This window comes from Temnothorax nylanderi, unplaced genomic scaffold, assembly GCF_030848795.1.
Source record: "Temnothorax nylanderi isolate EJ_2023f unplaced genomic scaffold, tnyl_v1.0 TNYL_tig0016_pilon, whole genome shotgun sequence".
NCBI classification, from domain to species: Eukaryota; Metazoa; Arthropoda; class Insecta; order Hymenoptera; family Formicidae; genus Temnothorax; species Temnothorax nylanderi.
This window is the reverse complement of record NW_027249078.1, coordinates 1,131,303-1,157,211: the sequence shown is the minus strand read 5'-3', so window position 1 is coordinate 1,157,211 and position 25,909 is coordinate 1,131,303. Positions and strand designations below refer to the sequence as shown.

At 36.7% G+C, this 25,909-nt stretch overlaps 4 protein-coding genes and 1 long non-coding RNA gene across 10 annotated transcripts; 2 read left to right on the top strand and 3 right to left on the bottom strand.

Annotated features, from left to right (window-relative positions):
• The first annotated feature begins 96 nt into the window (after positions 1-96).
• On the top strand, positions 97-10,500 carry LOC139768450 (gustatory receptor for sugar taste 64f). 5 transcript variants are annotated; one of them, XM_071698645.1, is made up of 13 exons: positions 97-2,683; positions 3,174-3,334; positions 5,453-5,520; positions 5,600-5,747; positions 5,868-5,986; positions 6,070-6,264; positions 6,547-6,656; positions 6,837-7,007; positions 7,215-7,369; positions 7,655-7,817; positions 8,140-8,229; positions 8,564-8,656; positions 9,528-10,500. In XM_071698645.1, the coding sequence occupies exons 2-13, from the start codon at positions 3,246-3,248 to the stop codon at positions 9,543-9,545; spliced, it is 1,419 nt and encodes a 472-aa protein (XP_071554746.1). In that variant the 5' UTR covers positions 97-2,683; positions 3,174-3,245; the 3' UTR covers positions 9,546-10,500. The 5 variants fall into 5 exon arrangements, with proteins under 5 accessions (XP_071554746.1, XP_071554750.1, XP_071554748.1 ...); XM_071698647.1 differs by lacking the exons at positions 97-2,683; positions 3,174-3,334 and adding exons at positions 4,733-4,997; positions 9,241-9,292; XM_071698649.1 differs by lacking the exon at positions 97-2,683 and having other exon boundaries at positions 3,279-3,334; positions 5,383-5,520.
• On the bottom strand, positions 10,182-16,899 carry LOC139768449 (gustatory receptor for sugar taste 64a). 2 transcript variants are annotated; one of them, XM_071698642.1, is made up of 10 exons: positions 16,440-16,899; positions 13,874-14,143; positions 13,430-13,661; positions 12,919-13,054; positions 12,190-12,392; positions 11,747-11,838; positions 11,421-11,638; positions 10,906-11,074; positions 10,641-10,730; positions 10,182-10,371 (listed from the first exon to the last, which is right to left on the bottom strand). In XM_071698642.1, exons 2-10 carry the CDS (start codon positions 14,096-14,098, stop codon positions 10,306-10,308), a joined length of 1,431 nt encoding a protein of 476 aa, XP_071554743.1. In that variant the 5' UTR covers positions 14,099-14,143; positions 16,440-16,899; the 3' UTR covers positions 10,182-10,305. The 2 variants fall into 2 exon arrangements, with proteins under 2 accessions (XP_071554743.1, XP_071554744.1); XM_071698643.1 differs by lacking the exon at positions 16,440-16,899 and having other exon boundaries at positions 13,874-16,094.
• LOC139768474 (uncharacterized) lies at positions 16,435-19,113 on the top strand. The gene is made up of 2 exons (XR_011717369.1): positions 16,435-16,523; positions 18,199-19,113. It is a non-coding gene; the product is annotated as an uncharacterized lncRNA (long non-coding RNA).
• Mrps14 (mitochondrial ribosomal protein S14) lies at positions 18,283-19,287 on the bottom strand. The gene is made up of 3 exons (XM_071698680.1): positions 19,134-19,287; positions 18,819-18,956; positions 18,283-18,587 (listed from the first exon to the last, which is right to left on the bottom strand). Exons 1-3 carry the CDS (start codon positions 19,206-19,208, stop codon positions 18,402-18,404), a joined length of 399 nt encoding a protein of 132 aa, XP_071554781.1. The 5' UTR covers positions 19,209-19,287; the 3' UTR covers positions 18,283-18,401.
• Positions 19,288-20,490: 1,203 nt separating this feature from the next.
• Cabp1 (Protein disulfide-isomerase A6 homolog CaBP1) lies at positions 20,491-24,197 on the bottom strand. Its single transcript, XM_071698655.1, has 6 exons — positions 24,011-24,197; positions 23,533-23,726; positions 23,213-23,437; positions 22,860-23,066; positions 22,455-22,780; positions 20,491-22,105 (listed from the first exon to the last, which is right to left on the bottom strand). Exons 1-6 carry the CDS (start codon positions 24,057-24,059, stop codon positions 21,787-21,789), a joined length of 1,320 nt encoding a protein of 439 aa, XP_071554756.1. The 5' UTR covers positions 24,060-24,197; the 3' UTR covers positions 20,491-21,786.
• Positions 24,198-25,909: the final 1,712 nt, after the last annotated feature.

Genomic DNA, 25,909 nt, shown 5'->3' with positions numbered 1-25,909 from the left:
TCGCAACCTGACCATTTCCCTATGCCTGTTTACGTGGAAGATATTTTTCGTCTCTTCGGGGATTGTGTAGTTGGGGCTGAGCGTTTCGTTTGCTCAAATTGGCTCTTATAGTACTTGGATAGTATCAGAACTAAAAAGTATCTTTTATAGCGTTTTTCACTGGCAGAGCTGGTGCGCACTCGGTGCACATTAAAGCCGTTGTACACTGATTTAATCTCTAATATTTAAAGTAAAATGCAAATATTTCGACTGATAAAATACCCAGTACCTATATTTTACTAAATAGTGCAATAAAGAATATTGAGGATTTCATGATTTAATCCGTTTATATTAAACATATACTTTACGTTGGTTTGTGTACGACGGTTTTAATGTGCACTGAGTGCGCACCAGCTCTGCCAGTGAAAAACGCTATTAGTTATCATCGGAAATCTTTCGATTTCAACTGAGATAAAGCGATTATTAGATTTGACGACAGATCGCTTAATTACTTTATCACGCTTATTTATTATTATTACGTTTTACCGCCGTAAAAACACTTCTTTTAAAATTTTCTTTTACAAAGTCTGACGTAAAGTATAAGCCGAAAAAAAAGACGGCACCATGTGTTGCATGAATATAATTCCAAACACATTTATCTAAATTAAAATTGTGTTACGATGTAAAGAATGATATTTCCGGTAAAAAATTTCTGGAGCGAAGCAAGTATAGATAAGAGGCTTTCCAAGGAGACAGAAGTTAGATAAACTTTTTTTTCCCCCAAGGTATGTATCGGTATGGCGTAACGCGGACACGTTTTAACGTGGTGACGGCGGTCGACGTTATCGCGAGGTGCCCCCTCGAACAGCTGCGGCCATTAAACGACGAGGTGGTCTCGCGGTAAGCGCGAATCTATCGGCTCTCGCGTGCATAATATATAAAGGGAGGATATTAAAGTAGGCCGCGGTCTGCGGGACGAGCTGCAGCATGCGCTTGCATACGGAAAGTATGCGCGCATACTGTGCCACGCACCGGGGAGACGGTGGCAGGTGTGGCGGGACAATGGGAAAATTCCGTTTGCACAGCTTGTCAGGAAGACAAGACCGTCCACGTGCGCGTCGTCCGGGAAAATGCCCGTGAGAGGACAAAGACGGCACCGTCGTATGGCGTCTATACGCGCGAGGGGAGAAAGAGAGAGAGAGAGAGAGCGCCGGATGACCCATTTCAGTGACGAGAGCTCGACGTCCTCCGCAAAATATGGTGAACTACCGCCGATACCGCGGTTGCTGTTTCCGCACTTTTTAAATGTCGCCGCATATAAAATATCCACCTTAAAAAGAGGAAGAATATAATAGAATCTCTGGCCGAAAAGTCTGTTTCGCATAAATAAAGCTCTCATCGTTACATCGAACTTGAACTAGCTTATTCTTTAATTTTTACGCGAATCGTCACATTTTAATGCGTTTCTTTCTCTTTTTGTTAATTTATTTATCCTCATAGACGAATTAACAAAATTGTAGTATTAACTGTTGGTTTTCCTATAATGCAAATAAAAAAGAAAAGAATATAATCAATCGCGCCGAAAAATCTGTTTCATAAAGTCCTGCGTTATATCGAGTCCTAGCTACTTTTAATTTTTGTGAATAGTCACGATTTAATGTATTTTCCTTTTTTTTTCGTTAATCCATTTACCTGGAGACGAATTAACAAAGTCATAGTTTTAAATCAGTTCTCAGTTACGCGTAACGCAAACACGATTTTTTAACTACAATATATGCTCGAGTTTTAAAATAATCACATCTGATGCTAGATATCAGATTGTTTAGAGATTTCAAGACCGCGGTCGACATTTGCATCGACATCGAGCGCTTATCAGTTTCGCGAGCCCCGACAGGTGCATCCTTGATAGGCGAGAGTGAAAGGTATGATGGATGCACACTCTCATTTGATATATATAACAGGTCGTCAGAGACGTTGAGTAAACAGTGTAAAAACTCGCGTTTCCACGTGTGTTTCTAATCTTGAGGGTTGACGTTTTCCACGAAGCGGCTATCATCGCCCACCGTAGTCTTTTTATCGCACAGTCGAGGTTGGCATACGATTAAAAAACGATTAAACGCGTCTAATGCAATTACTCGATAATATATTTATTTGTTTCGCACGTAGGTACTCGGAGATTTAACACTCTGATTTGCACCTATAATTTTCTATCTCATTTAGATGAGATTAGATATAAATGCAGCGACATTCTGTCAAACTTATTGTTTAAAACGTTCAAGCTTTCCTCGGAAAATCTCTTTGTGAAGAAAATCGTACGATCAGCCGGAAGTGTGTATGCGTAAACACGCGTGTTCAAATTTGAGAGGGCGAATTGCGAATGCAAATTGCAAACGCCAAGTTGAGTACCTCTTTGTTACGTGCGACAATGAATGCAGCTCGTGTCAGGTGCGTCAAATCGCTACACACAGGTACGAAAACCGCTACAAACGCGCGTTGGAAGCTGTTATTTCTCCGGCCTATGCAAGCAAAGATTATATGCGGGATAGAGACAATAAAGCGCATAAGTTATAGGGGTTCCTACCACGACTGTCAGTGTACGTCCGAACGCGCAGGCGACATTGTTTTGCGACTTGCGGCTCTTATTGTCCTACCTTACCGCGCATTAAAGTACTTCGGCTGCGTATTCCGCTTCGTAAAAAAACATGTAAATTAAAAGAGATCGACGGAATTTTATTTTGTAAATTAACGTTGCGCTCGGAAATAATTTAACGCTTCTTTGCAAAATGCCGAAAGGATTTATAATCCTTCTCCTCTTTCTAAACTTTGAGCTTTAATTCGGGAACTTTAATTCGGTTTTGCGCGATATTTTTAATTTTGAATCGTCGAAACGAGAGGACTGGGTTTAAACATTTCTAAATTTTTTTCGCTAGATTGAGAACTCAATTTCACAAAATAGATTCTTGTCAATTAATTTCAACGCGCCCCCATTTACTTGTACTTTGTAGAAAATATAAGTAAAATTTTGCTTGTCACGGTATATAATTCCATCTTTGATATATATCTTTGTGAAGGTGATTCTTGCCAATGTCTCGCAATCATTTGTCGAAGTTGTTTCAAACGCGTTCTCAATTAGGTTACGCGTAGCAACTCGTTTGTAGAATCTCGTACAGAAATGTGTGTCGATCTGTCTTTAGGAAGAAACTGAGAAACGTTGATGAAACCGTCAGCGATGTCCGTCATTAGGAAAATTTTAACACATAACAGAGATGGATGAGAATAAAAGAAATGTCACTGATATCCCTTATCCTCAGTGGACTGTTGCAAAGTCTCGGCGTTCTCTCATGATTAATGTTCGGTAAGTAACATAAATTGTATATATCGAATTCCGCGATGTACTTATTTGTTTTGCTATATCAGCTATATATGAATAGCATTTCGAAAGTATGTTAAATCAGAGTACCAACTTAAAAGTTATTTTATAGCAGAGTAAGCGAGAAATTATAAAATTCATCACTCGGGCACTCGAGCACGATATTTGATCCGGATATTTTTATTTAACGTTTAGCTGAAGACGGTTCGACCGATTTAATTTAATCTTTTTTAATAGGGTAAACGTAGCAAGAACGAAACTCTTAGGCACGACAAGACCGAGCGAACCTGGCTAACGAGCACTCTGCATAATAAAAATCGATTTATCAATTATGATTCGCAAATAAACGCCCTTTCTTCAACAAAGACGACTGTGCGCAAACATTTCAATTTAATGATCCGAGCATTCTCGGCTAATGGTCGCGCAATTCACGAAACCCATGTTGAAATTAATCGTGACTACTACTGATCTTTGTTCTTGTTATGTGATATGGACATTACATGATTACTTTCGTCGATGTCTGCCATTTTTTAATTTTAACATATCGTTATGTGTGATTTGTGTGAAGATGTCTTTATTATATTATTATAATACTGAGATTTTATCAGATATATTATTATGTTATTCTATTCTAATCTATTTTTAATCGCGTATTAAAAACAAAAGCCACGCGATACAAGTTGTTCCGAGCTGTTTTTACACAAGTTTTGCGTGCCGAGGTTTCCTCACTTTGACTTGTCGATTGTTGATCTTTTATTCCAAAGCCTGAGATGATCGATCGTTGAGTATGACGTCAGGCTAATTATTTAAACGATCATATCACGACTATACGAGCACGCTTTCACCGCGCCATTATTCTATAGAAAGATTTTCATATGAAAAATATATGAAAGTCTATGCGGAACATACCTTATTTTACGTAGCACGCAAGATAACATAATTATGTAATTAAATGTTTTTCTATTTAGTAATTACTATTTAATAATAAAGTATTTTTTGAAGGTAGATTTTGTTTGTTACGTAAATAAAATATTTTATAATATTCAAGAGTGAAAGATTCTGAAGAAGTTCTGTAATCTATACCTAAAAGTTTGAAACTAATAAATAAGTAAAGCAATTTAATTTGTAACTACCTTTCCTCGCACTTAAAAACAGCTAGAAAATAAAGCAGCAATAAAAAAATAAAACGATTATCCGAATTCTCTTCACTATCTTCGACACTGTCAAAGAGAAAAGTAAGTAAGAATTGTATCTTTTTGCGATCGATAAATCGAGGATGATAATGATTTGGAGGTAGGTCGAATCTCCAAAATTCTTGAGAATTAGACGCGCGACGAATTATAAATTTAATTACTTTCTAATGTTGTGACGATGACGTCAGAGTTTGCTCTTCCGAAGCGCGTGTTTCTCCCTCTCCGTGCACGGGCGCGAGTTCCTCGCGCCTCGTTGTCGAGGACGAGGCCTCAGCAGCCCCGAGTTTCCACTGGCTGTCCGAAGTGGACATTTATTGAACCTGCGATGTTTATAAAGCTCCCTCCGTCCTGCCACCTCGCCGTATGATAAAGTTCAGAAATAACGAGTTCTATCTTCTGTCCGTCATGCGATCGTGTTCTGTGCACACCGTAAGCCGTGGCGTGCCCCGTGCAAGGTGCGTTTCCGAGTGATAAAATCTCCTGCGTCGAGGAGAGAAAAATCGTGCTCGATTAATCTGGTGCAAATGGGTATTAAGCGAAGTTAGCAAACCACGAGGGAGAGGAAGCAAAACTCATATATCTTTTGTAAATAGATGAAATTAATTAATTGAATAATAATGGGCTCATATTCTTCACTTGCCGAGGAATATCTTAATATTGAAAAAAAATCTCAAATACGAATCGTCTCGCTTTCTTTGCTTCAAAAAATAATAAATCTTAAACGTTATTTGGTACACGTTGAAAGTGTGATCGATGAGGCACTCCTGACTAAAAAAAAAATGCGTATTTTTATTCATCAAACTCGCCTCGTTTTTTAAAAAATACGAATTATTCGATTAGACGATTCTGCAAGCAGCACAATGGAATATCGCGATGGATATACCCACGGAGTAAGAGCAATTCTTTTCAGATCGCCCAAGAGCAGCCTGCGCAACAGCAGGTTCGATCCTATGAAGACCGACATAGTGATGCCCGAAAGTAAGTTCGGCCTCGATCCGATTACGCAATTTCCTGATACCTGCGAATTAATTTACTACGTCGCTGTGACGATTTTTAGTGCTGGCACCCGTCGTGCCCCCGTCAGATACCTTCAACCCTTCCACCGATAGTCTGCACGCGGCAATGAGACCGATTATTATGCTGGCCCAATGCTTCTCCATGTTTCCGGTGTGCGGTGTCAATAAGCCGGACGCCTCGTACCTTCGGTAGGCGAAAACGAACAGTTTGCGATTGTCTAATCGAGTTTAATTTGTTCTTTCAATTTTTTTTATGATTTTTTAATTATCACGATCGGAGCTCTCACGAGCCTTATGAATGTCCTGCAGATTTACATGGCGCAATCCGAAAATCTTGTACACGCTAATCGGTTTTCTGGGGGTGTCGCTCGTGTGTATCGCCAACATTCTGCGTTTGTTCTTCTCGGGGTTAAATTCTACAAAAATGAGTAAGTCAGCCTCGTTATAAGCAACGTTGGATTTAGGCAGTTAGTTTGCTGTTTCTATAAGCGATACTTATCTTAAATACCAGCGACTTTCGTTTTCTACGTCACGGCCATGGTGACCACCATCATGTTCGTACGGCTGGCGATGCAGTGGCCTTGTCTAGCGTTAACTTGGGAAAAACTGGAACGCGAATTCACTTCGAGACATCGGCGGATTTCGAAGACCACTCTCGCAATTCGTTTCAAAATCGTAACCGCCGTTGTCATGTTACTCGCGTTAGGTGAGTGCTAATCGTAATAAACAAGATGAGGATTACTAAAATAAGGATTCCAATTGAATTGACTTTTTGTAAAAGAAGAAATAAAATTTAGAATTAAAATACATTTACTTTAGAAATAAAATTACATTAACGTGACCTAATTTCTCTTGTTGATAAGTTCACGTTCATTTTTATCTAGTACTCTTGCTATTTCGAACGTCAAAGTTACATGTCAGTTAAATAAAAGTATATATTAAAATTTCGCGTAACAAATGTGAATTTATTTTAAATATTTTCATGTAGTGGAACACAGTGCCGCTGTGCTTTCTGCGTACATCAGTGCGATCGAATGCGCAGTGTATCGCGGTGAAACGGACATTGTCGGTACTTATTTTCAATCGCAATTCCCTCAGGTAATATACTGGATACACTTAATTCGTAATTTTACTGCACTTTCGAGTCAGATCCATTTTCAAACGTTAAAAAACGCGTTGCCTCTTTTTTTCTCTGTAAGAAATTCTTCAAAGCAAGATGAAAAAATGTAGATGCATGTGCTCAGCATGTAATATCGTTGATTGATCAACTTTATACAGATCTTCACAATAATATCCTACAGTCTTTGGAAGGGGATCATGGTTGAAACTATAAATATCCTCAGCACATTCTCGTGGAACTTCGTCGATCTGTTTCTTATTCTTATCAGCATAGCTTTGGCGGACCAGTTCAGGCAACTAAACAGTCGCCTCTATTCGATACGGGGAAAGGTACAGTGCAAATTATTATAAGACATTTACCTTTTCCTGTGAAAACATTAATGATCCATGCACGTATCAATATCCCTTATTTAAAAAGTTGTCGCATTTTAATTGTCAATCCAATGTGATATATTAATACAAGAAAAAAAATCGTTGATTACGATGGAAAAATTTGTGCTTCTATTAACAACTCGTCGCTATTATCTTGTTATTAAGGCGATGCCAGAATGGTGGTGGGCCGAAGCCAGGAGTGACTATAATCACTTGGCGACTCTTACGCGCAGGGTGGACTGTCACATCTCGAGCATCGTGCTTCTATCCTTTGCTACAGATTTGTACTTCATCTGTATCCAATTGCTGTTTTCCTTCAAGTATACTTTCCATCTAACACTTTAATATTACATAACAGTTTTTCTTTAAATATAATATACCTACATCGAATTTTTTAGAAACTACTAAAATTTTTATTTATGCTTATAAATGTAACATAATATTTAGACTTATATTTAAATTAATATTCACGATGTTATCAATTTTGTGCCAATATTAGTTTTGTTCGCAAGACGGTTTTATAAAGTTTTATATCAGAACTTTACGTCATGAGAGTTTCTAGGGGAAGTAGTTCGCATAAAGTTTTGCACGTATTTTTCAAACAGCCCAATACGCGGTATCGTGCGGAAGATCTACTTTTGCTTTTCCTTCGGCTTTCTGTTGGCGAGGACAACAGCGGTATCCCTGTACGCAGCTTCCGTTCACGACGAGTCCCGTCTGCCGGCACCGATTTTGTACAGCGTCTCTGGTTCTAGTTACAGCAACGAGGTTCGTCTCGAGAGAAATATTATTATAAGTCTAGATCGATTAATCTCCGTAACTGATGCGCGATAATCCGAGAGAGAGCTCTAACAATAAGTAAAAATCTAATATCTTTCAACATGTATCTTCTTTGTACATTATTAATAAATTAGAAATTTCTTTTTATTAAAGAAAAGTTTCCCCTTTTATGATCAAGAAACTTACGGGGGTTTGAAAGATTATATGATGATCGGTTACGAGAAGAAAATAACGAATGCTATTTATGTAAGAGTTAATTTTCTCGACCGCTCTTCTACTTACACATAAGTTAGCACGTAAATTTGCGCAGGTCTCAAGATTCTTGACGCAAGTAACGACGGATAATATCAGTTTGACAGGAATGAAATTCTTTTCCGTGACAAGAAGCCTTGTGTTAACCGTAAGTACGATAATTAGATACGCTAAGTATAACTTATTTAGGCTTAATTTTATTTGACTAAAATCAAACTTATCGCGCTGCGAAGTATTGTTAATTATTCGTACTTTCTCAATCATTTTTGCGTACCACTCATTCGATGTATTTTACTTCGATCTATTACACGTTTATCTTTTAAAAAAATTTTTGAAAATATATTTATTTGCTATAAAAATTTTATACCTAATTTAACTGAATAATGAAAGCTGAATATTGTTGAAATATCGTTATTAAAACGAGATTTAAATTAATTTTAAATAATAATTATGAAATATGTTTAATACGTCATTCCGACTAGGTTGCTGGAACTATCGTGACTTATGAACTGGTTCTGGTACAATTCAACTCCGTCCAGCAAGTCGATCAGTCGAATATAACGAACGTTTGCGAGGTGAGGTAGAGAGTTTTCGAAAAGATTTTTAAGGATTTCGACCACCTATATCTGCTTCTGCATCTGCAAATCACACGAGTTTTGAAAAATGTGCAATAGAATATTTTATCGTGTAAATACAACTTTGTACCGCGTTCTTACACTTCACAAACTTCTTTACTTATCTATTCTAGCACTCTTACATTTTTAACAGCCAATTCAACGAGATTAATTCACCGTTTCGCAGTTTGCTTGTTTCATGAACAATTGGATTTGACTTTTGCTAAATCTTTTATGTCTCGTACATAGAAACTTTCTATCGTTTGGAAGCTGCTGCGACATAACTTCAGACTATTTAATTGAAATTTACCGATCTGTTTCATTTACATATCTATATCTATCGCTATATCATCTATGTCTATATCACTGTATTGACTACACAAATCGCACAATTCCATTATAATAATAAATGCTATCATTAAATAAATTTTAAACTGCATTACATCGTTGCATTTTATTATGGAAACTTTCTGATTCTTCCCCTTTTTGGTAACCAATTTCCTCAAACTTGCTTTTTATCTTATATTTTGTAATATTTTATATAGGTACCATGAAATTTTCGCTGGATTCCAGTCATCTATTTTCACATTGCTTGTGGTAATTTTTCTGCAGTTTTACGTAAGATAAGTATGCATGCGAATTATGCTGTGACACAAATAAGGTTTCTTTTAAATGCAATATATTATTTTTACTTTCTCCATAATATATTTCTCTCTCTCTCTCTCTCTCTCTCTCTCTCTCTCTCTCTCTCTTTCTATCTCTCTCTTTCGCAATATATTTCTTACTTATTATTTTTGCATGATTTTATTTCTTGATTTATTTTTTGTTCTAGTCTTTCCAGACGTATTAATCCGATATACTCCGGAGGAAAGCAAAAAGGATGTTTCACTAGCGTTAAATTTAATATTAACTAGCGTTAATATTATTGTTTTATAAGACAATATATATATCGCACTTGTACATTTAGATGCGGAGAACACATCGTTATCTACAGGAATGGATCAAAGGCACATACAGATGTATTTTTATCTGTTTATGATCTATATTGCAATAATTTTGTATAAACGTTATCTGTGAACGATAAACTAAAAATATTCAAATATAATAGTTAAGAATCTTGTACAGATATATTATTTTTTAAAGAATTATATTTACGTAGAAATAGTATCAGAGATTGAAAGATATTATTAAAACCTAAAGCACATTGAATCTTTAACTTTATACCTGAATGAAAATGTAAGATAACATTTACTTAAATTATTGAAAGATAACATTTACTTAAATTATTGAAAATAGCTCGGGATCATATTGTGAATATGTATTGGAAAATATATTGAATAATTATGGCTACATTTTTTGCGATAAAATAACCATGTTCTTGTTACAATAAATATTCCTTGCATTATTGTCCTTACAAAATACATTTTTTTAAAATAGTATATAATTGCAGAAATAGCAACATTTAGTATAAATTGCGAGGAGATGATAATGTCTAGGATGATTTTTTAATTTCAATGAATACAAATACTTATATTACCTTATATAATCTAGTTTGTAACAGTTTGCCTATCGGCGACGTTACATTGTTACATATACATTGTTACATATACTTATGTGTTCATTGAGACGTTAAATTGTAGCAACACAACTTCGTACGTTACAATTGCACCAGCCACCTGTACATAAATTTGAAAAAAGATTATCATCATGTAAAGATATCGAAAATCATGAAAACAATGATATAAACAAATATTAATTAAATCTTTTTCGCTTCCAATGCCATTAATACATATCAGATAAATCAAGTAATACATAAAATACACTTTACTTTATGTATATCCTTAGTACCTGTATTTTCATCTTATTTTATATGCGTTATCGTGACATTACGAAGCAATATACCGCAAAATTACTCTCTTTATTGAATTTTGAGATTTGTTCTTACCGCCAACATAAAGTTCCGCGTAATAGAAAAGAAACGCATTCCCGTAAGCATGATGTCATCAGTGGTGAGTAGATATATCAGCCTTTCTGTCTGTAAAACAATCGTATGGATTATCATATGTATATATAAGAAATTAAGCGAATTAACTAAATAATTCATACAACGCGTTGAGGGATTATGGTATTCGTGAATTGATGAATATGAATTTCAAGGGATTATGGTATTTATTGCTTTTTTTTACGTTGATGAAATTCGAATGATTTACCTCTACATTGTAGGTGGATGCTGAACAAGTATACAACAGCGGCAATATCACTTTACTTTGATCATAGATCCTGGCAGCGAGCAGGGTGACGATCACCGTTCTGCCGATCAGGAACATAAAAGATCCGAAGAAGTATATATCACTAACTATGTTGGCATTTTCCGGTTTTCTGTAAGGAAGATAGAATAAAATGAGAATCGCGCGAAATTAGAACTCGACATTTGCATCACGTTTTAAATTATTAAAGAAGACGTATTATTATTGCATTATGTTGCATGCAGTTACATTTGCTAAACCAATAGAAAATAAATTTATCGACGAAAGATGTTTTTCGCCGTTGTGAACTTTTCTTCCATCCGAGTCACGCGAAAGAGCAAGTATAATTCTTGCAATGCAGAAGTAAAAATGCGTTTATCGGAAGCGTCGACGACTATACATTTTCTAATTAATGGTTAATTAATAATAATAATAATTGATTTTGTTGTCTTTTCTTTTTCGTCATGTGAAGTACTTACGACAATCCATTGAGTAGCTGTAAACAGATGAAATAAAGATTGTTTGCAAACGACAGGAGAATTATGGGTGCGATATTCTTGTCAACCTTCTTCACCATGCAACTAAGAGCAGCGTAATCTTCACGCAATCCACACCAGTCTATTGTCCGATGTTTCGATGTAGACCTTATCACTTCCTTGTTCAACGTTTTGTATCTTTCGGCCAAGCCGGTAGCTACCTGGAAACTCAGACCAGAAGTTCGAGTTAGTTAATTAGATTGAAAACATTTAGTTCTGAGCAGTTCTGAGTAGAGAAATATGTTCAATCACTTGCAAAGTTTTATTACCATCATGATGAAAACGTCAGTGAAATTCCACGTGAAAGTCGCAAGTTTGCTGGCGATAAAAATGAAAATACCGAGTCCAAAGTTATACGTCACTGAAAATAAAAAAGTTTTAAGTTTGCTAAAGTAATCAAGGCTTTTAGAAAAAGAGAAACATGCGTTTAAAAAAAAGTCTTTGGAGAAATGGGTGTAAGTTTAATTACTTTACAGGGATAATCAAATTGAACTGCTATTAAAAGAAAGTAATTGAAGAAATTAGAAAATTGCAAATTTGTATAAAAACATTATAACTATTGAATGCCATTAAAACACTTTGATATTTTTTTACGCAAAGATTGATTAATTTATTTAATTAGATTACTGTGACATTTTATTCAAACATGATTTAATTTGTTTGCGAACGATGCTTTTAGATCAGCATCTAAATCTAAGAGATCGCTGCTTACATGTCTCCAAGATAAAGGCGTGAGAAGACGTGCAATATATTTGTAGAAAATTTTGAAATGTCGAATTCTCCGAACTGCCGCTCCAGTCGTACTTTGTGGTGTTCACCACCATACTCAATATATGTTCGACAACGGCCATGAGCAGAATAGAAGCGGTTATCGCGTAGAATTTCCAACGGAGCTTCGGTCGTTCCACCTTATTACTGCAAAACCGAAAGATTCTGGTAAATTTACATCGACAGAACTTGTAAGGTGGTGCAAAATTAATCGACTTTAAAGAGAAACATTGCTCAGTGGGATTCCCAAGAAGAAACAATCGATTCTAAAAGACAATGGCTTCAACGCGGTGTCTTTAAACATTTACGCCGCTCGAGGCAGATTACAAGCGACGATATCTTTTGATGATGGATGCTACAGACACGCGATCACCGTGCCGTATTTGCGTATCTAGTAACGTGAAAGTTAGATTCATCTATATTACACCAAACTATGTAGACACGCGCGGTATAATATAAATATACGTAATATATATTTTACATATTACGCATATTTATCCTCAAAAAGAGAGAGGGAGAGAGCGCATAATAATTATAATAATATCGTAATTATTTCCGATCCGTATGCGAGTATATGCAGCTGCACATGCAATTCTGAAGTGTGCGAGCGCGATCATCGATCAGTTAGTGACGATCTTCCACACAGCCTTTCAAACAATACACTGATATCTACCTGTCTATGAATTGCTCCATAGACCTCCAATTGCGTTGGAGAGTTATCCAATGTGGCGACAGCCAGAAAAATATTATCAGGCCTATCACGCTGTTCCCATAAAATATCGCGCCTGCCGTAGCAGACGCTATTCCTCCTAAAATCCAATCGCATTTAAGAATTGACAGTACGTTTTGGAAGAAAAAATGTGGAGATAATGTGCGGTTGATATGTCGATGAAAATAAGCAATCTTCCATTTGCATCTATTTTCACATAAATCTTATTCAGTTTTAAAGTACAAATATTATTTGAGCTAAAGTACAAAAGCGAAAAATAATTTTACAATTTTTTTTATTTTCTCTTGTTTTGATTTTATTTCTGGAAAGAGAATCTGCTGAGAATTTTGATTAACTTTACGAGTTAATCCTTTTGCGTATCGTTATCCTTCACTATGAAATAAAGCTGTGTATATCAGTCTCTAGATAGATGCGGCATAGTGCTGTATAAAGCGTAAAATACTTATTTGTTTACCTTTCACTTCAAAAGTGGTGGAGTTCAGCGTTCTTATCATGTGAATAACCGCCAATACCGCCATAACTAGCACCATCGCGTTTATGAAAACGGCGTAGGCGGTACGAAACGAAAATTTCGCGAACTTTAACTGCGACGGGCTCGGTCTGCATACTCCTGAAACCGGTAGAACTCCAAACAATTGAGCCATCGCTAAAACCGGCCCTATCGCACAGTGGAAGCTCTCTGGATCCTACAAGAGAATTTTTCACTCGATATTACTTTACTTTTATCTTTAAAAAGAAAAAGGTTTATTTAATTTTATACTTAACTATATATTGTAATTATATCCACTTTCTTCACTTTCTTTTATATTTTCGATAATTTTCTTTTTTCCCGAAGCTTCGAGGAATAAAACTTCTGCGATATACGAAACAAGCAGTCGAGTCTTTTTACGATACTTACATTGTTGTTCGCGGATAGAGTTTGTTCACTCGGGAAACCACTGTGAAGGAACGGTCGCGGCGCGCGTGGCCTCGGTGGAGTCGGAGGATGAGAGTCCGAAAATTGAGTTTCTATCCCGTTCACCTTGTCCTTCCTCTGACGCATCAGGAGCAATGGCAGGATCTTTTTACGAGTCACGTTTTTCTTAGAACTCGCACTAAGTATCCGCTTCGTCTTCAACATCATGTTGTAGTTGATGTTTAGTGAACCGCCAATTTCATCGCAGGAATCCTGATATAATTAAATTGATTATTTCGTAATAATAAAAAAGAAAATGTAAAATTAAAATTCCCCGAGACCTGCGTGTCTCGAAAGAGACATAAATTTATTGTCGAGTTTATTGTGCGTGAGCCCATTAGCGACTGTTAAATGTTAATTCGCAACATCGCGATTGATTAAACTGGGAGCGCCTGGAGGGTTTTCCTCATACACGCACAAGTCGCATTATAGAAATTTAAACAAGAGTGAGTGAAAGATATAATAATTGCGTTAATTCCCTGTACGCGCATTGAAATGCATTAGTTTAATGTATTATACATAATTTAATTACTTGTTGTGTCTCACTATAGCTTTGTACCGTTTTATAATTTTTTTCAAATACGAAACGGAAATTGATGGGATGTAATGCGACGCGTAATTAAGAGCGATACGTGCGAATAGCGGATTAATGTAAAATTTGTGCACGTACCTATATCTTAGAAAATCCTAACGAGGGACATGCGAGTTGCTATAAATAGTTTTAAAGATCTAATAAAACCCAGTACATCAAATTTTTTTGCATTCTGACGTTAATCATCGATATAAACATTTTACGTATACGCGTTAAAAAATGCATTGATGTGTTCGTTTAAAGTGAACGTGATAGCTCGAACAATTAATTATCGTCGTGTTATATCATCGAATACGAATGAGCCGTCGCATTCTGTCATGTAAAAGGGTTGGTCGTTTGTCCAGCGTGGGTATAAACCCGATATGTTGACTCAGACAACCGATTCGCGCGTCAAGTGCAACGTCATTTCACGTTTGTTTATTCTTGAGGAATAACTCTTGTCAAGCGTCATTAAGTGGCTATCGCGAGCAATTTCCGAGGGATATGTCGTCCATAAATTTCCGCTATTAGACTCACGCGTGAAATCATAAAATAGCATATGCGCGCGTCTTTATGCAAGCTGACGGAGAGAAAGTGATGGTAATTCATGAATATATGTGTGTGTGGTTACAGCAGTTCTAAAGAGTTTTATAAAAATATTAAAATGTAAAAATAAAAAATCGGAAGTGTAAAAATAAAAAAAAATTATGTAAAATATCTGCAAAGAGAATTAATGTCTATTAGAAAATTTATATTTTTCTATTTAGTATTTATATACCAGCGTTTATTATTTATTGATAATTAGATACATATTTATAATTGAGGATTATTATTTTTTCAAGAAATGCTTATTTAAGGGATGCTCAACAAATTAGACACGACACTGCAACGGTATAGCTCTTCCGTTTCTCTTTTTCTTAAAAAAATCGATAAAAGATATAGTGTAAAAATATTGCAAATATGTATATTAATATGATATAAAAACACGTAATATTAATATTTTACAATTTTATCTTTGTGTTTATGTTAACTATATATGATATATATATAGATCTACATTTGTTGTTTTGTGTCATGAATGTCGGATGTCGTTCAAATATATAATAGTATTATACAAACTCACATATTTACATATTTTTCTTATTGAAACTATACATCAAGTTAAATCGATTCTTATCAACCGTTTATTAATTTATCATTAATCTTGGTTCGAAATCGTAAATAATCATCATTTTCAGCGCAGCTATATATCGAGCTGTTGATGTTGTGTATTTTGAAGCTACAGATCTAATGTGCACACATTGAAATATTAAGGTATTTTAATCGTATTTGCAATTATAATCAATAATTTGACATTCAAAATTATTTATCTGTTTGTCATGAAACAGATATATCCAGATAAACATATTGACTATTGTATTTCCCAAACTGATGTTATTCGTGCTCATCAAAAAGCAAAATTTCTGATTTCCTATTAACATTTGTTTACTTCAAGAAAAAAAAACAAATTTATAATCTACATTTGTATTTAAAATTATAATACAAATATAAATACTTAAGATCAAGAAGAGATAACGTTAAGAAAATATTGATTAAATTTGATATTACCTAAAGCTTATGCATCATATAGAAATGTCGATACGAAAGTGTTAGAAATATAATAAAAAAATAATAATGTATGTAAAATATACATATATAGTTCACTGTTTTAAATTATTTCAAATAAATACTTCAGTTCTTTAAATCTGCAATACTAATAGAATACTTGACAATTATTCAGTTATATTTTAGATTGTTATTAAAATATCATGGGACATATAACAAGAAGAAATGACACTTCTGATAAGGATCTCTTTAATTTTTAATTATTTTTTAATTGTTCGAGGCTCTTCGTGGAAATGATACTGTGTCGGGAATTGGGAATCGTAATGTACCTACATGAAATCTTGCTCTCCGTGATTCTCGTTACCATGAATGTCATCTGAGGAAAGATGCAGACGGTGGGTAAGAAACTAGAAACAGGTGAGTTTCAGCGACAGCCGCGTCTAACCGCCACTCGAGTGTCTCTAACGTGCACTAGTGAACAAAGACCGGCTTGAATCAAGATTATATGCGGAGCTGCGCGACGCATGTCCGATCAGATAGTCGGCTATACCACTTACGCGGAGCTTTGCTGAGAATAAAATGCACGTGTACGACACTGATCGTATTGATTGCATTGTTTGCTTTTCAATTTTTTAAAAATATCTTTTTGCGTAAATTATGAACACCTATTTGTCTTAGGCTCCTTCGAATGTCGCGGGATCAAATGTTCCAGCATGATCGAGACCCGCTACAGCAGTTTCGGAATTAATTAACGAATTATAAATATGTGGTTTTGTTATTCTAAAATTGGGATATTAAAATCAGAGCGTTAAAATTTTTCGAGTGTTTAATTGAACTTTTAAGGGCCGGTTGTTCCAACCTATTGGTAAACTAACTAATAGTTAAATCATATAGAACTATCTTTGTTTAATTTGAAGGAAAAACAAAAGACACATATATGATTTAACTATTAGTTAGTTTACCAACAGGTTGGAACAACCGGCCATAAATTATTTGTACTCTGCTGTCTTTCGATCTCTTCTCTGTTCTAGAATATCTTAAATTCTTTTAAACAATTCAAGGTGAAGCCGAATGAGAGAAGAAGAATTAAGAATCAATACATCTATTTATTATATTTATTACTCTAATTAATGATTGAACAAAATAAAATATTTTACGTTAATTAGAACATTCGTGTTCTAAAAGCAAAAAAAAGCAAATTTATTTATGAATTTCAATTAATTAATGGCTTCATAATTTAAGACCTGAATTTTTGCGTTACGATGGCTTTTTTAAATTTGTCTAAATAGTAGTTTACAATCGTTTGATCAGTACATATTTGCGCTTGTTTAGTTGTATTTGCGCTTTGCGATGAGACGAGATAAGCAGTCGTGTGAAAGCGAGTTAGACGCGTTAGAATTAATAAAATATTCAAGGATGCGGTTTGTTCCCGCAAACAGTTATGAGGAATACACTAATAAATGAGATATGAGTAACGAAGGAAAACAGCGAGAACTGTTTACACATGGCATATATGGTCAGCGAATCGATTTCTTCACGAAAAAACATACGTATGCCCGATGTAAAGCCGAATAATTGAAACTAACATACGCATCATTCTCTGAATAGAAAAGCACGACGAGTTTATAATAATATCCTCGATTCGTACAAATCTCGATTTTCATGTATAAGTTGCGATCGAATTAATAAATAATCAGTTAATAAATAACTTTTTACGTTATCTAATATATTTATATCTAGCAATTGATGTATTAAGTTTTCTTTAGCCAGTTAATTCATCGGCTGAATTTATAATTGTACAAAATTTCTTCAATTATTATTCTTTGAGATACATCGATATTCTTTCTCCAGCCGTATTAAATTACGATAACAGAAATCACTTATGTATGTTGCATAAATCTTTCTTTTCTTCATGCAGTAAACATAAATTATTTTCATATAATGTCATGCACGTTATGCAGTAAATGCATAATTTATTCTGTTTTACATTTTCAGTGTGAAATAATAAATGGTCAAAATTTATCAAGATATATCTTACTAATCTGTACAAATGTGCAAGATACGGTATGGGAAAAAAATTAATTTGTTTCAGCATACATGGGAAAAAAGTTCATGATTTCTCGTTTCTGACGTCACAACATAATAATGTGGAAGTAGGAGAACGATAAAACGTACGTAGGGAAACATAACGGTGATTTATTCTATTCATATCCTCTCGTGTATCATTTACGCTTCATTAGTATTCACTTATACACAATATGCAAGTAATATACAGTCTAAGGTGCATATATCGTTCTACCAAATGGCACGTTGCACTCCAGCCATTTTATTATAATCAACTAGGTGGCGAAAGATGAATCGTGATACCCTCCATCGAATCATCGTACCTCGGCCTCGAGACGTCACAACGCATCTCGTTGTTAATTGTCTCAACGCGGTCTGTCTGGGAATTGTTTCATCTAGTTGCTTGCCAGCGAGCTCCTGAAAGAGAATCATTATATGTGGTTTGAATTACTCAGAATATTATTATACTACATAAGATAATATGTACAGCGCTGTTTCAAATAGAGAATTATACATATAAGTGCGCTGTACATAAAGATGCATCGATGAAAAGCGACATGATGCAAGGAAAATTCTGCGCCTTCGTCAATTTTATGTTCTCCGATTACAGAAAGATCTGTTATTTTTGCAGGTGGGACTGTCACTTACTCTTATCTCGATTGGCAAAATATCGTTGCGTTTCAAGGCAACCAGCCGCAATCGTTCCTCGGCGTACTGCTTCGCCCATCGCCTACGCTTCTGATCGCGCACCACCCTGCAGCCGACGTAGTTCCGTATCTGTTGCAGCTGTACAGAGAAAGCACGATGTAATTAGACGAAAAGAACACACGGTTTATGTCAATACAGCCACACTGACGTAATATATAACAGTCTACTACTCGAACACCCGTTTATATCTCGATAAGTTTATATTGATGTAAAAATATAGATTATAAAAAATCTATCGCTCAGGTAGTCACTTACGCCGTGTCCCAGTAAATTTATATTGTTCGGCAGAATGCTGCAGGCAGCCGAGATGCAACCTCTCAACGCCGCCATGTTTACCGGATCAGCTGTTTGTCCACCGCACACCGCACGTGTCACGTGTCGAGCGTCGAGCACCGTCCGCTTGATAACTTCATTGGTCGACGAAGTTGAATTCGTCCGCTGTCAAGCCTGAAACAATAATGTTGATAATTAAATAATAATTGATGAAATTATAATAAATATTGATAATATAATATATCTAAATAAATATAATAATATAGTAATAAAATTTTAAAATAATAAATACAATAAATTTGATTTATAATAAAATTATAATAAATTATAAAATTAGTTATTTTAATTGTTATGTTTGGAAATTGGAGACAACGTCTGCGAGCTCCACGTAACATTCGTTATTCGTTTACAGCATCCCTAATTCCCTACATAAATTTCCCTATATATCACAGCAGGGAGATTTCTCTCTCCTTGGGTGCACATAATCAAGGAATGTCTCTCTTTTTCGTTGTTTTTCATGGAACACGCGGGAGTCGCGGGACGCGGGACCCTTCCGGTGCCCTTTGGACACTTGCGTCATCATTGTCATCAAATCAAAGAAGAAGCCCTTTAGACACTGGCGATAGTTGTGAATGGTTGTTTCTTTTCGTATCACCATTAAGGTGACGGATAAGGTGACGTTTTTTCTGCATCTCTCACACCAGCTAAGACCGATAGGATCCGGACATTATGAGGGCGATATATCTTTTAGCCCTTATCGCCGTCGTTGGTAAGTGCTGATGCTGAGTTCGGTTCTGGATACATTTCTTGAGAATCTCAAGCTTGCTCCACTCTTTATCGTGACTGCGTTATCAGTACTTTGTTATCCTGGTATTTTACTAGATGCTGCCTTATACCTTTGCCGCATTATCGTTCGATATTTAACGGTGGAAATGTTTACAGCGATACTCCCTGAGAGCGGAGTATATTCACTCCACGGGCACTCCAGGCAGACGAACGACCAGAATGCCAAGTATTACAAAAGTGAGAAAGCGACGTCGTCCATAAACGAGTCGCATCCACTTCCAAGTCGGAAATGGATTTCAGCCTGGGGGATCATCGCGCTAATCATAGGCATCATCATACTTAGTACGATCACTTACTACGCTTTCCTACTGTACCCATATTTATGCAAGAAAGAGGCGACCTACGACGCCATAGAGTTAACGGAAGTTAATTCTGTGTGCACTGTTAGCGATAATGTTAACAACGTGCCGCATCTGAGAGTATATTGCGACTCGAACGACTCAAACAACGTATCGAATGACGCATCGTTGAATCAATGAGAGTAAGCCTAAAATGATAAACGTAACTTAGACATTTATTTTATAAGCATAGATACATTCACTTAGAGTAACAGTATTTTTGTACGAGTTTAATAGCACAATTAAGTTTTATACCAACTTAACACTTCCATTAGATTTTTAGAGTAGAAAAATATTAAGATTGAGATTGCGTTTTCGTATTATCTTATATACGCAATAGGATGAATTTTTATAAGCATTTACAGCGATCGATGGAAATAATTTCATTTTTATTGCATTTATATAAACTGTTGTGAGAGAAGACTGACCTATACAAACTAAAGATTATCTTAGACACATGTTAGAAACGAAAAAATATTAAATGTCTAAAAAAATTTTTAATGAGAAATGTTATATAATCGTTAGTTTGTACAAATAGCATATGACATACAGCAATTTTGCTTGTGATGGAAGACTCTAAAAGACTGCAAAAAAGTATACTCGTTTTAATTAGCTGAGGATATTAATGTTATACTAACACGTCACAATAACAGACTGATTTTTATAATCCCCAAATTTGGTCCCGTTATAGGGAAAAAGCAATTAATAGCCTTGCCGAGTTTTTTCTTGCGCCAATATTTAAAAAGCTTCACATTCATAAAAATGACTTCCGTAGAAATAGTATACATGTAAATGTATGATGTATATTTATTACAAATAGGATTTTTTTTACATAAACTATGTGTATCTTAAACAACCTACTTTTAAAAAGTAATCATCAGGCTAATAAATGCATAATGACACACGGAGCGCGTACTTCAAACTGCTCTACCTTTTTCCTATCCAGACACATGGAGAACGATGCAAACAACATAGGAGTTACATACGTACGTTTATGACGGGAGTCTAAACTAGTTCATTTCTCCTAAAGCAACGCAAATAAAAATGTAGAAAATTGGCTTTTCGGATGGAAGAGTTACTTAAACGTGTGTTTTGTAAAACTAGACAATTGCACCTGAGAACTGGTCTTCCTTAGGATACACAGAGCGACAAATGATTATATCGATGTTTATATCGAAATATATGTATATATATGTATCGATATATCAGGTTTTCATACAAAAATCATTGAATGGAATTATTCCTTACCATTAATTTCGTTATGAAATTAATCGATGTAGGCTCTTAAGTATATATGGATATTAAGTCTGATGATACAAAATAAATTTCCGGGCGAGTATGACTCGTATACCGATTCGCGATTACGCCCTTAATCAGTTTTTATCAGAACCGATATACGTTGTGTACGATGAATTCTTTTAAGAAGAATTCAGTCGTTGGCTTTCAGTAAGTTATAGTTCGTCTTTCTCGTCTAGGTTAACATCACTAAGATCGATATCCTCTTCCTGCGGAGGTTCGGCGTCCTTGCCGTCCCAAGGGGTTGTTTCGATGATGACAGGCAATTGAGCACCCTTTAAGGGCGCGGTGCCACCTCTGCCATAACTCAAATCTCGTAGGAATTCGTTTATTCCGTCGTACGAAAAACTACCTTTTAACAAAGAGTATTTCATCTTCTTGATGTTGACGGCCGCTAACGCGGGATAGCCAAAACCTCCGATCTCTAATGCATCTTCGATGTTCGGTTGAGCACTAGCTTCAGCCCAAACCCATCTACATGAAAAATAGAATATTTTGTGAGAATTATTAACAACCGAACGTGGTTTATGCGATATAAAACAAACTTATAGCCTGTTTAAAAAAAATCACATTATGAAAAGATTTTTTTCTACTTTTGAGTTATATTAAAAGTAATTGTATTACTTCTATATCAAATTGTTATATTAATATCCTATCTGTGTGTTACTTAATCTATCCTACATTCTTTATGGCTTATTGTGAAATAAATTTTGTAATAAGAATTAAAATATAAAAAAATACTAATTAGTTTCATAATCAAATCATGAAAGAAGAAACAGTTATGAATATTTTTAAATTACATATACATCAGTTTAATACGTACCCCCACATCTTCTTCTTATATTTTTCGCCAAGGCTAATTAGAGTTTTTAAATATCCATTCCTACAATCGGACTGACAGTCCAGGATATGTGGCAGAACGGAAACTACGCAGATCGGCTTGTCTTCGCACGCGGCTCTCAGCTTTTGCTCAGACGTTATTTGCACCACTTCCGGCGCTGGGATATTTTCAGCTAGTTTCTCGAGCGCCCAGTTGACAATGTCACCGCTCGTGCGACCGCCGTCGAAGTCTTGCACCGAGTCAGCGTCCTTCTTGCCCGGTGCGAAGAATTTGATAGTGGGATAGCCTTTGATCTCGTATTTACTTGCCTGCGACATCATGTGCGTTAAAACAAGTTTGCCATATAGACCGTGTTGCAAGGAAATATTAACAAAGCATGTATCTCACTTTCAACGTGTTCACAGTGGCGTCCAAAGCTCCCAGTTTGACTTTGCCCTTCAGTTCGGTAGCCGCTGCTGCCCACTCAGGCGCTAGGTTTTTGCAGTGACCGCACCAAGGAGCGTAGAATTCAACTAGCCACATATCCTCAGAATTTAAAACAGTCTTGTCAAAGTTTTCGTCCGTCAGTTCTATCACATTTTTAGGATCTTTGCTCTGCAAATGAATAGTTACATCAATATTATTTAGTAATTCGCACATCAGTAAACTATCTTTTCTACTTTTGTACAAATATCACGCTCTCTACTTAAATATTCTTCGTAAATAAATACCAAGCTAGTCGTATTCGAACTGTAGCTTACCTTAGATTCACCTCCTGAAGTTTTACCACTTAGCGCTCTTCGAACCTTTTGACTGGCGGCGTTTAACGCAGCGTCGACAATGCCAGCTGCGCTTCTCGGGCCATTATAGTCTTCTGGTTTTTTGTCAAGCCCAAATATCTTAATTGTTGGAAAACCACGAACCCCATACTTGCTTCCCAGAGACTTGTGCTCGTCTGCATTTACCGCGCCAACTTTTACAACTCCCTGTTAGGACACGTAACCATACATACATACATATATATGTTCCTATGTGTGTATATACAAGTAGAAAAATAAAGAAATTGAACATGACGAGTCACCTTTAATGCAGTAGCCACTTTGTCATATTCCGGCAACAACTGTTTACAGTGTCCGCACCACGGCGCGTAGAATTCAACCACCCAGATGTGATCGCTATTTAACACTAAGTTATCAAAACTAATTGGATCAAGATCAATGACGGCTGAATTGGGGGCGTACATGGAGTTCGCCCCAGCGATTAGCAGAAGGACACCTGTAACGAAAAGAGCATATGAGAGTATGCGACAAGATGTACGTCGGATGGACGCGAGCGTCTAAATTTACGCGATTAAGCTGCGCGGGAGGCTGCGAGGGAGCGGAGGAGAACGACGACGTTCTTTCTCGCGAGAACGGGATCCGAGGGGACACTTGTTGCGGTGTCGTTCACACAGAACTCCGGCGATAACGCCGGAGTAGTGTCAACGTCAGAAGCCATCGGCGTCGACGATAATCGGAGTTCGGCGCCGGCGACTCGGCGTTTCGCCGCGCGCGACTCACCTAGGAGCCTCGACATCTTTCCGTGGATCGTACGGGCGACACGCGACATCACCAGCAGTCATTCACATCCGCCGAAAGCACAGCGACGAGCGCACACAGCACACCGCCTCCGCACAAAGCCCCGACCGTTCTGTTCTGACTCTTCTGTCTCTGACGTTTGCCCGGATGCGCTGCGCTGGCGGCAACCAGCGCCAGCGGCAACCCGGCCGCCGACGGGCGACTTTATCGTGGAGCGTTCCGATTGGCTCGCCGCCGCGCTCGCGAGCCCTCGATGTATCGCGATGTATCGCGCGACCGTTCGCGACTATTCGTATTTCGTATTCGGGAACGGCGGTGGAAGGGACGCGGACGCGCGCGGATCTCGCGGGCTCAAATTGTTCTGCATTTTCCTCTTTTTGGTCCGACGACGGGAAATTCTCTTCGCGGGAGTGCCTACCGAAAGATCGCTCGCTCGTCTCTCGTTCGCGACGCGAATCGTCAGGTACGTGCCGTCGTTACGCGTGAAAATCTCTAATTGAACCGATCCGCGACCGATGGTAGATGGACGCCGGACGGATCGGCGCGACGCCGGCGCCGGCGGTAGTACGAATCCCTCCGTGTTCTTATTTTCCTCCCTCGCGATTGTTAACTACTTCTCGTATAATTGTCGTGGAGCGGAATTTCGGCCGTGAAAGCGTCTCGCCGAGCGCTCGCGCGTGACGCGACATATTAGGCGCGCTGCCGACGTACGAATATCGCGACACTTCGGCGTCGCGTCGCGTCGCCATTTTTGCGCGCCCTCGATTGAAGTTCTTTCCGTCCGCCATTACTTCCTTCCGAGTTCCGAGAGTCCCGAAGCGCGTCTGAGAGGACGGATGGAGGCTGGATGCGAGACGGTTGTGTTATCAGCATACAGGTGCGTCCTCGTCTCATCGCTTGTAATTATTTATTGTATTTTTCGTAACGTTTGAATAACGAAAGAAATAATTCAGGCCACTGGCTGAGAAAATTACTTCCTTTCGAGGCGCGTCTGAGAGGATGGATGGAGACGGAGACTACAGGATGCGAGACGGTTGTCAGCGTACAGGTATGTCCTCGTCTCATCGCTTGTAATTATTTATTGTATTTTTCGTAACGTTTGAATAACGAAAGAAATAATTCAGGCCACTGGCTGAGAAAATTACTTCCTTTCGAGGCGCGTCTGAGAGGATGGATGGATGGAGACTGGATGCGAGACGGTTGTCAGCGTACAGGTATGTCCTCGTCTTATCGTTTGTAATTATTTATTGCATTTTTCGTAACGAATTTTTCGAATTTTTAAAGTTAAATTAGAGAACGTAGTATATTCAGGGCGCTCTGCCTGAGGAAACCGATGGAAATATAATTTTAAAAAATATTACACATCTTGAAAGTTATATTAAAAAGTACAACATATTCAGGCTGTTTTGCTGCCTAAATTGATATAGCGAATAAGAAAATTTGAAAAATACCTGATTTAAATTTGATTAAAGAAAAGACATTGCGACGTTACATATGTATAATAGCTGCAATATATAATACAGTATACGAGTCGTAAGAAAAATTAATAATCCGAATATTATCCTTTTTGTTAAATAATACTAGCCTTGGCTAAAATTATTAGGCACTCTCATAATTATTATGCTGTACGGAATCTAATTCCAGGAAAGACTTTTATTATTTGAAAGTTGTTTATCAGAGCGTTCATTATTATGAACGCGTTTATGCGTTTATTTTTTTATTTCTTTAAAAAATGTTATTTTGAAAAAAAAAACTTAATTTTAATATAAATAATTTTAGCCAAGGCTGTAGAAAATGAAATATAGAAATAAAACTAGAAAAATAATAGAAAAAATTAATAAAATACTAAATCGTATAACAATCGAGAAATCTGTCTAATTA